This window comes from Accipiter gentilis, chromosome 3 (assembly GCF_929443795.1).
Source record: "Accipiter gentilis chromosome 3, bAccGen1.1, whole genome shotgun sequence".
Taxonomy (NCBI): Eukaryota; Metazoa; Chordata; class Aves; order Accipitriformes; family Accipitridae; genus Astur; species Astur gentilis.
Window position 1 is genome coordinate 37,025,903 of NC_064882.1, and position 10,348 is coordinate 37,036,250.

At 39.6% G+C, this 10,348-nt stretch overlaps 1 protein-coding gene across 1 annotated transcript in view; it reads right to left on the reverse strand.

The window, feature by feature from the left end:
- The window catches only part of ACOX3 (acyl-CoA oxidase 3, pristanoyl), a 37,671-nt gene extending 27,345 nt beyond the window's left edge, over positions 1–10,326 (reverse strand). Inside the window, exons 1-5 of the mRNA XM_049797922.1 lie at positions 9,878–10,326; positions 6,670–6,843; positions 4,288–4,521; positions 3,168–3,239; positions 1,603–1,692 (exon numbers count right to left, since the gene is read on the reverse strand). Coding sequence (XP_049653879.1) covers positions 1,603–1,692; positions 3,168–3,239; positions 4,288–4,521; positions 6,670–6,837 — 564 coding nt within the window. The 5' untranslated portion in view covers positions 6,838–6,843; positions 9,878–10,326. The remainder of the gene's footprint in view (positions 1–1,602; positions 1,693–3,167; positions 3,240–4,287; positions 4,522–6,669; positions 6,844–9,877) is intronic.
- Between the last annotated feature and the right edge of the window lie 22 nt (positions 10,327–10,348).

Consider the following 10,348-nt stretch of genomic DNA (forward strand, 5'->3'; position numbering starts at 1 on the left):
AAAGGAAGCCTGGCTGACAGTGTGAAAGGCAGTGCACTTCCGAGTTTGGACAACTGGGGGACCATGAGTAGTGGGAATTCTGAAGAATACATGTATCCTGAAATTTAGACATAGCTTCAGCATTCAGATTTTTAGATTCCAAATGGTGTGCTTTCGGGGTGTAAAGAAATCTGAACTCAGAGCTCCATGATGTTAACAAAGATTTTGTCATTTCAGTCACTTTCACTGCAGTGCACTCATCACCAGCATAAAACTCAATTTATTTAAATGGAACTTTTCATGCTGCCGAACTCACAAAGTTGTGGGTTGGTTTTTTGTCTGGAAAGATATCCGATTGTCCATATTGCATAAATGATCACTATATTGCTTGCATATGAAAAAATGCAGACTGGGATGTCGTCCTACTAAAGAATATAAAATCTTATGTTTCAAATCTAATATTCTCATTTCTCATTCTTTTGAAGCCACTTCATGATGTACAGATATGAGTGACATTGTTGACAGTATTAGCACCCAGTTCTGTACATTACAGTGCAATAAAATGCCACATTCTTTGGGGGAGATGATGAGCATACCTTCTTGGGACATTAAATAACACATTTTAAATTCAACTTGGCATAAACCAAGGATGTACATGACAAAGAGAGAAAGTTCTATCAGCGTCCTCTCTTAACTTCTATTTTCTTCTCCCTTAATGTAAAACTACAATGAGTTTTATTCATTTACTGAAAAAAATGTTAGTACAATGAATTTATTTCTGCAGCAGTGTTGATTTTAGAAAAAAAAATTATGAATAGTAAGCAGTATCCTAATGGAAACAGCAGCTTATTGCTTTGTTCTTTCGGTCTCTTCAATAGTCTTGTTATCTCTTTTTCATCTTTCTTTTTCTGATCCTCAGGAAATAATCCTAATTGTCGTATATAAAGCCTTCATATTTAAAAACAAAGACAATTTAATCTGCGCGTGCAACTATTCCTTAAGAGACACAACAAAGGTGAAGGCTATCCTTATTTTATACCACAATCAGAAGTTAAATTAACTATTTGTTCAAGAAAACAGAAATTTCTGGATTTATTGTAAATATTGATATATGATAAGACAACCACTTCACTTTCTTGTATTTTGTTCTGCTGGAATGGAATCACTTTCCTCTTTTTTTCAAGTATTCCAGGTATTAAATGCACTGCTTTACAGTAGTCAAAAATATTAATGTAGAAGACTTTTGTTTTGAAAACACTGAAAAGTTGTGTGGGAACATGCTTATCTGTTGAAATCCCCACATCCACCCTTAACTGTATTCTTTGCAGGAATCCATTTTTTTCTCTTAGAAATGAATGAAGGGGAGAGAAAGCTGTCTCTGAACTGAGGCACCCACAGCACCTGAAGTATGATATGCTTTTCTCTTTTGGTTTTCTTGAACAAGGGCTCCCCCAAAACACTATTCCCTCCAATGTATTTGACTTTTTTTTTTTTTTTTTTTACATTTGGAGTTGAACTTGATTCTTTCTTGTTAATCAAAGAAATCCTTGAATCATTCTGTCCTGTTAGCAAATAACAGCATCTAACAATGTCAAACATCATTCCTGTGCATTAAGGACTAACCTGAGTGTTACGATCAAATGTGGCAGTAGTCCGTATGCCTTTGGTATTAGTTCCATGGCTGAGTTCTGTCAGAGCAAAACATCCAAAAATCTAAATAAGGAGATACAAGGCACAGTTCAAGACTACTTTATTACAGCAGTTAAAATGGTAAGATTTTCAAATGACTGCAAATACAGCTATTGGAAAGTAACTTGCAATTGCAAGAAACCAATCAAATGTAACCTTAAGGCTAGGACATCATGCCTGCAGTAGGGTAACAGGTACTTTTTTCCTTTGCTGATGGCTGACTCACTCAGGCAGGTACAGACTATTACATCCACTGACAAAGTTTTCAGCTGTCTACGTTGAAAGAACTGTTGCGTGGTGAAAATTGTCTACTCACTCTGCTTGCATTACAAGCAGTTCTGGGAACTCCCAAAGCTGGGAGAAAAACAGAATAAGGTTGTTTATTTTCAAAATTGCAAATAGCCTACATTATTGAAGGGGATGAATTTATATCTGATCAATGTATGCATACTCTTGGTTCTCAGCAGCATTTGGGAACACTGCCTAGTTGAAGCCACACTGAAATGTGCATACTGGAATCCTTTACCCTAGACAGGTTTGGCCTGTAGTACATACTCTTCAGTAGCAAACCTTTGAAAAGCAAGTGAGAATAAAAAAATAATAATAAATAAACCTGAAGCCTCAGTCAAAATATTCTGACAAATATGTATCCTCAGACTTTTGTGTAGACTGAAAGTCTCTGAAAGAATTCATCCTGATCTTTAACATGGGGTATCAAATCAGAACTATGTAGCAGTATATTGCTGTCTATGAGCATACAGAATTTCAGAAAATTAATAAGCAAGGAAGGTGAATGATTGGCAAAAAAAAAAAAAAAGACAAGAAGTGATAAAGAATCACAAAAGAAGCATGAAGCTCAGTTTGGGTGCGGTCAGCACGTATATCTTGCAAAATCAGAAGGTCAGGCCAGACAGTGAGTGTTGCCCACATGACCAAATGGCATAGACAGGAGAAACTGTTTAGGATTGGCTCTTTCTCTATCAGATAGGCTACACTTATTCTGCAGGGCACTTGGTCCTGGAGTTCACTGGGCTCCCTGTGATGTTTCTGTGGCATTATGACATTATTATTTTCCATTTTATAGCATCAGAAATGGAATATTTATACCATCATGGCAAGGATATGTGTTACACAGTATATGATGTAGGTGTAGGAAGTGGGAGTGTCTTGAGCATGCAAAACTTGCTAGAATATACTCTCAAAAAACTGTGGACAGAGACAAAACTGGTGTAGTGTCATCTAAATTGCCTTTTGGGAGAAGTCCACTAACTTTGTCTGCATGTTAACTTGGACAGTGTAAAACAGATCCAGACAGTGGCATAATAGCTAGCAGTGAGGATAGTCAGGGCTCAGTGCTTGCACCTGCTCTTTGGTCTTTTCTTTCACTATTTAGAAGTACCTAGGTATGTAAAGAGATCAGAAATTACACTAGCATGCAGGTAGTGCCACGGTTCTGACAGTGCCCCATTCTCACAAGTTATAAGAAAAAAAAAAATTACCTCCATGCTATAAGCCTGTTTCACAAAGTCTGCAAACCTCTCAGAAGCAGTCAAAATTGTACCTGCAAATACCTGTAAAAACAGAGAATTATGAATGAAATCAGTGACCCCATGATGGGAATTGCATGTACATAATAATTTGTAATAGTGATTTCCATTAAAGAGACCAGGGAAAGTAGGCTGCACAGTAAAGAACTACTTAAGACTATAGCTGGAGGAGGTAAGTCAGGATTTAGTCTTGTCAAGGCCTCTTTATAGAGGACTGAAATTTTCACAGCTCTAACCTATTCAAGCCTTCATTGCAAACTCTTAAAAATGCTTAATAAGCTCACTTTCCACTTGTCCTCACTGATATCCCCTTGAGTAAAGTAAAACTTTAAGATGATTCTAGTTTGGTTTATTGCAAAGGGATTAGGAACTGAAAATAGCTGCTTCAAGATCAGACAAAACCACTGTTTTTAAAGCTATCTTCAGTTTTTCTAGATGGATATTCACATAACAAAATTAGAACTCCCAGACCCTCCCCTGCCACGTGAATAGTAGTAAAGAATTAATTCAAGCAATATTATTTGCCCAGCTATGTCAAGCCTTCTTTCTGAGAGACTCATCTAGAAAGCAACTGACGAACAGAATCCCAGCCACTGATGGCAGTGAGAAACTTTACACTGGTTTCTGCTCCTTCTGGATTCTGCCCTGAATCAACACACTGAGGGTGAGGCAAGGGAGTTTCTGATAACTGTATGTACAGCAAAGACATAGCCACCAAATAGGACCCAACAACCAAGTTCTTTGGCTGTTAGTGCCCTAGAGAGAAAGCAGAGGAGGCGACAAAAGAAGGTAGAACTACAGGCATCAAAATACCTTTCTGTAGCTCTGTCTATACTGCTCCACCTTTACTTCCCAGGTGGGATTCCAGGGGAGACAGGTCTTAATGACAAAGATCTAGTAACTTCATCCCACAGCAATCTGATTCTTCTAAATAGTTAAAATTAACTTCATTTTTGAAAACAAAGGACTGGGAAAAGATATAGCTTTAATAAAACAGGCAGAAAGCAATGAAATTATGCTATGATGAGACATATTCAAATATACACCACTATACCTTTCAAACTGTACTTACACCGCAATGTAAGAAATACTGGAGACATGGAGACCAATCGTACATTCCTACACAGATGACCATATTTAATATCTTTAATGGGTTCTCTATGATCTCTTGCTGAGTAAGAAAATCATACTCAAAGAGCCTTTTGCAGCGCAGGAATGTCAGCTCCTGATATTTCTCACGGCACAAATCTTCTCCAGGACGATGTGCAAAGAGAGGATCACTTTCCAGAGCAGAGAAGATTCTGTTCTTTAGGGTGAAAAAACTGACATGAGAATGTTGATCTAAGAGCATTAATGAAAAAAGTTATAGTTCTTCTAGGATAATACTAGGCCTCAAATTACATCATTTGATAGGAAGATGTAAATTCATAAAGCCAAAACTCCAGAGAATTAAAAATATATATTTAAATGGTCTGTCATTATATATACAGTTCATGCAGCTAAATTTTATGAAAGCTCCTTTGACATGAAGCAATAAGTGTGCGACTGATTCACTCTGAATGTAAGAGAACAGTATGGTAAAATTTACTTGCTTTTTACAAGCAGCTTCATAATTTCACTATATGAAGCTGCCGTCAGGATCTAAAGGGCAATGGCCCTCAATCTGAGAATAAAGGTGAAACTCCAGGGGTTACATTCAGTTAGAAATATGCCATAATGGTAAAGCCATTAAGCTACCACAACTGCTCTGTTCCCAGATGAAAGCAAAAACGTACTCCATTTAACGGAACCATCATATGCAGCCATTCAATATGAGGATGTGCATCTTTTAATGTTTTAATTTGGATCTTTTTATTTAATTCATTAGATGATATACTATGGCATTTTTTTACTTCAGATCTCTGTGTCTTCAAGATATCCACATCTTCTTAATAGTTTTTCATGTAATTTAGAAACAAAAGTGCAGTGCCTTAGGCAAAATCTTTATAAAAGGTTTTTAAAGTCCTTTCCTCCTCTCTGAAGAGAATGACACAATAAGTAGGAAGAAAACCAGCATTCCTGTGCTTTTTGTTGAAAGGTAGGGTAATTCCCTCTTACGGTGGTTGACCCTGGCTGAATGCCAGGTGCCCACCAAAGCTGCTCTATCACTCCCCTCCTCAGCTGGACAGGGGAGAGAAAATGTAATGAAAAGCTCATGGGTCGAGATAAGGACAGTTTAATAAAGCAAAAGCAAAAGTCTCGTGCAAAACCAAAGGAAACCAAAAGATTTTATTCTCTACTTCCCATCAGCAGGCGATGTCCGGCCACTTCCCAGGAAGCAGAGCTTCTGTACAGGTATCAGTTGCTCCAGAAGGCAAACATAAATAACAAATGCCCCCCCTTCCTCCACTTTTTACTTAGCCTTTACTGCTGAGCAGATGTCATATGGTATGGAATATCTCTTTGGTCAGTTTGGGTTAGCTGTCCTGACTATGTCCCCTCCCAAGATCTTGCCCACCTCCAGCCTACTGGTAACACAGGGGGTATGTTGCTGTGCAAGCACTGCTCAGCAGTAGCCAAAACACTGGTGTGTTACCAACATCTTTCTAGCTACCAATACAGACCACAACACTATGAGGGCTGCTATGGGGAAAATTAACTCCGTCTCAGACAGACCCAATACACCTTTCTCAGTATGAACAATACTACTTGCTCACACAGCTTTGAAACTCCCTCAGATGCAGGGCACTTGTGGTTTTTCTATGCTCTTAAGCATATCAGTCAGAGGCAGAACAAGGCATTTTTGATTTCTCTGATCCACCTTCTAAGATTTTAATAATTGTGGTGAATGTTCAAGATTAGCTTAAATCCATGTAAATCTACATCACCTTCAAAAAAGTCAGTTCTGTCTCCTCCTACATCTCCAAGTCATGCACACCCACACCATCTCTTGTGCTGCAATTAACCTCTTTTTTTTTGGTAGGGTTAGCTTTCAGCAACGTAGGCATGCTAATCTGTCCAACTGCAATGCCACAGAAGCATTAATGCAAGCACAGAAGATTGCAGGAAATTATGTCAGTGAAAGGAAGACAGATATACTATGTTTGACAGTGGCATGAACTTAGCTCAGCTTAAGTGCACTGTAAAACCATGGGATATATGAATTAATGCAAACAGTACAGTAAAGAAATACAGTAGAATATAATTCTTTCTGTTTGAAATGAATGCTGTAACATAGCACCTGCTGGTCTCCTCTGTACTGATTTTCAGTAATAACATGAGCCTTATAAGACAGCAAAGTAGATTGCTTAAAAGTTCAGTTCTGCTCTGAAAATTGGATGTGCAAAACCAATTTCATCACGCTGCATATCTACAGAGTATTATTAAAGTAAATACCCTCCCTTTGAAAATCACATAGTTGCTTCTACTAATATCTCCAAAATTCACACATGCTTACAATTCTTGCAAAGATTACCTTAAGCTGGATGATATCTTCACCATCTAGTAACACTGCCATCTCCTTCCAGTTAAAGGAAGCTTTTTTACGATATTTGCAAAGCGGTCCTTTAGGGAAATCTGGTAGCAAAGTTTCCCATGAACTTTGGTTGCCAGTGGGTTCTTTCAGATTCAGTGTAGGTGCCATTGTTAGCTAAATTGCATCAAACAAGGAAAGATATATCACAAACTGAAGCACCACAGATGTCTATTTTTTAATAATAAAAAGAAATCAAAAGGGTTGTTAATTAAATCCATAGACTTGTTCAAATGTATGAGTACAGCAGCACAGAGCCAATTAAAACCTTGCCCTTCCATTTTTCTAATTCAATTGGCTTGGTACAGGATAAGACAAAAATTGCCTCTAATCAAATGTAAATGAATAACATGGTCTTTGTTATTAAAATATGAGCTAAATCTTTTGAAATAAGCAAAATATGGAAGAGGGACACCATTGGTTAATATTCCATAATAAGAAAAGGGCATCGATGAGATAAAAGATCCAGGCAAAAAAATAACATGTCTTAAATAACACATTGTGAATGATTGTTAACTCGCTTCTAACTTAAATGCAAAACAGTAAAATATGAAAGCACCCAAACATGCATACAAAGCCTTGTCCAAATGCAGGAGATGCCTATTTTATCTCCACATTACTAGTTAACATTCAAACAACTTTTAACAAATGACATGTCAGTTATATGTTAAGGTCTGTTTTTATATAATTGAAGTGATGAGCCACTGTTCATGCGTAAACACAAGGCAGAAGACATCAGGGAAACAACAGGAACTCTGCTCTTATCTTCCACTGGTTGAATATATGAAAGAGTAAGCAGGTAATAAAACCTTCATTTCATGTACTGCAATTGCAAGAAACAAACTTCTGTAAAAGTCTGCATATTTGCATCTCCTTTGCCTGATTTAATCTTGTCCAGAACTGGGCTAGTTCCCACAGATCTACTTGGCTATGTGAGCACTATGCTACCAGGGTGTATCTGCCCAGGCCTTTAGGAGTGTGGCTCAGAAACAAATAGGCTTTACAGGGGGGAAACAAACACCTCCAGCCCTGTATACTATTCTATTGCTTTGATAATGGTGAACATTTAGAATTGTTAAACCAGAGCAATATCAACATGCTGTCCGTCACTAACATTGACTTGAATAGAACAGGCAAATGGGACAAGCAGGAGGCCCTGTCTGCAATGGGTCTGTAAAAGGTACAGATTAAACCTGCATAAATGAAGTAAAATAGAACTATCACAACAGTGACTTCTACAAAACACATAAAAATACAGGGCATTTCTTCTACATGGAAGATGCAGTTTTGGAAAACTGTAAGTGCACAGGTATGCACTTAAGTGTCATATTGCCATACTCCAGAATACATTTTAAATAATACAAAGTATGAACTTTGCAACCATACTTCATTCTTCCCTCTTTCTTCCCTAAGTTTAAATTTGCATTTCTGTTATTTGGTGGCTTATAACATTCTTAGTCTGTCTTGCCACTAAACATATTTTTCTGAATACAATTATTTTTTCTGTGTTGAGTTGGCCTCAGACTCTTGCGTATGTGATCAAAAGCAGTAAGGCCCCATGTAGTCTGCTGGCATTTTGTGGTGTATATACATGGGTCATACAAGCGCACTGCAAAGCAGGATTTCATTATCTGTAGGTGCAACCACACTGATTTTGGAGGGAAGGGGAATGTCGCTTTGTGTTATGACCTGGCCCAAAGAGTGAAGGCTTATACCTCTGCTGCTTCCAGAAGCAGATGTCGGAGTCCCCTCTGCTGCTACCTGCTTGTATCACACCCAGCAATTTCTGTCACTTCATGCAGATGGCAGAGATCTGTGTTATGTTTGCAACATGCAAAAATGATCAGGCAGCGGAACAGAAGCTGGCCACATTAACAAGGGGACTGGCTGGAAGAAGCAATTCTCAAAGGTAGTGGGAGAACATCCAGGTCCGGGGTTGGCCAAGGGCTCAGTATGGACTATGAACATGATAAAAGTACAGAAACTACTAGTTTGGTATTATACTCTTTCCATCACATTTTCTTCCTCATCATCTTGATATATGTCCTTGCTACATTTCTTTTCTTTCAAACTAATCCTCTTATGGAGGTCATTTTCTAGTTCTGGACAGTACAGACATAGTAGAAGAGGACTGCAGGATAGTATTTCTGCATGTGACTTCCAAACTGGTTCCAGGAAGGTGCAGTTCCAGTATTGAGCAACAGGTTTGGAAAGAAAAGGGGGGGGGGGGGGGGGGAAGGCATCAAGAAAGAGCATTTCAACCTGAAGCCAAATAAACAGACATTACTCTTCTAACTGTAAAACAAGTGAATCAGGCAGAAGTTCAAGGCTTCTGGCTCAGAACAGAGAAAAATTTACATCAAAATACTGCAGTTGTTGCATCTATTTACATTGCAAATCAATGAGATTGCTCAAATGAGAAAACTTAAGCGTTCATAAAAAAGGATCCTGTAGTTCAAAAAAATTTCCATTTCTCTCTTGGTCTTCGCACAATGTTTTAATATAGTTTGGTTCCAAGCAAACAGTTTCAAAACTAATTAGGAAAGCAAAACAGACAGTAACAATCGGGAAGTAGTAAAGGACTGCCCTAAAGAATAACCTCCGTGTTAATTTCAGCCTTGCGCTGACATTTTGAAATCAGTGTGTGGATGTGGCAATAAAAAATAACGCATGTTAACTTTCAACTTGCTGAGAACTGCTGCAATTTCACTGAGAAATGCCGAGTTGAAAATCTTTTTACGTGGAAGGTGCTCCTGCTAGCAATTCAAATTCATGACTGGACAACAACGGTACGCAAATCACAGGGGAATATTTCAGTTTGCAGTGTATTATCATCAACTGTCTTGCGTAACAATAACACAGCTCAGACACTTGGTAACCATCAATAATAACGAAATTGTACCCTTATTCTGTCAGAAATACCATTACACGCAAATCCAGAGCCGCTAGAAAATAAAATAAAATAAAAAACTGGTGATGGCAGTTGCCCAGAGAAGGACAACACTGGGGAGCTTAACGGCAGGGAAGTGAACCGCTTCTTTAAGAGTCCTTCAAGGTTTCATTGCACAACCTCTGTTTGAACTGTCTCAACTCAGGGCGGGGCCTGGTTTCTACTCGGCGAGGGAAAAACAATAAAGACTGCGTAACGTACTGGTTTTTACTGCGAAAAATGCACCGAGATTAGTTTCCTTGACGAGTCGGGCCGCCGGGTGCCTGTCAGGTCAGTCAGCGTTCCCAGCTCCGAGTCCGCTTTCAGGAAGGCGCTTCCCCGCCGAGGTAGCGTAGCCGCTGTCACAACGATACAGACCTTCCTCAAACAGAAGCTACAAATTCGGTAAAAATCCTCCCGCCTACGTTTGCTTCCGGGAGCGGTCGGTACCCCGTATTTTTCAGCGGCGGGACCCACACGGCGGCAGGGGCAGCTCCCCGGGGAGCGCTGACAGGAGCCGCTTCCCGCCCGCCCCTGGCCGCGGCCGTTGCGCCGTGAGGCGGCAGCCCGCGGCCGCCTCGCTGGGGGCTTCCGAGCCCCGGCCCGGGCCCGAAGGGACGCGGTACCTACCTGCGGCCGCCGCCGTCCCCGCCTCGGGAACTGACGGGAGCAGCCTGCGACGCGCTCCGCCTC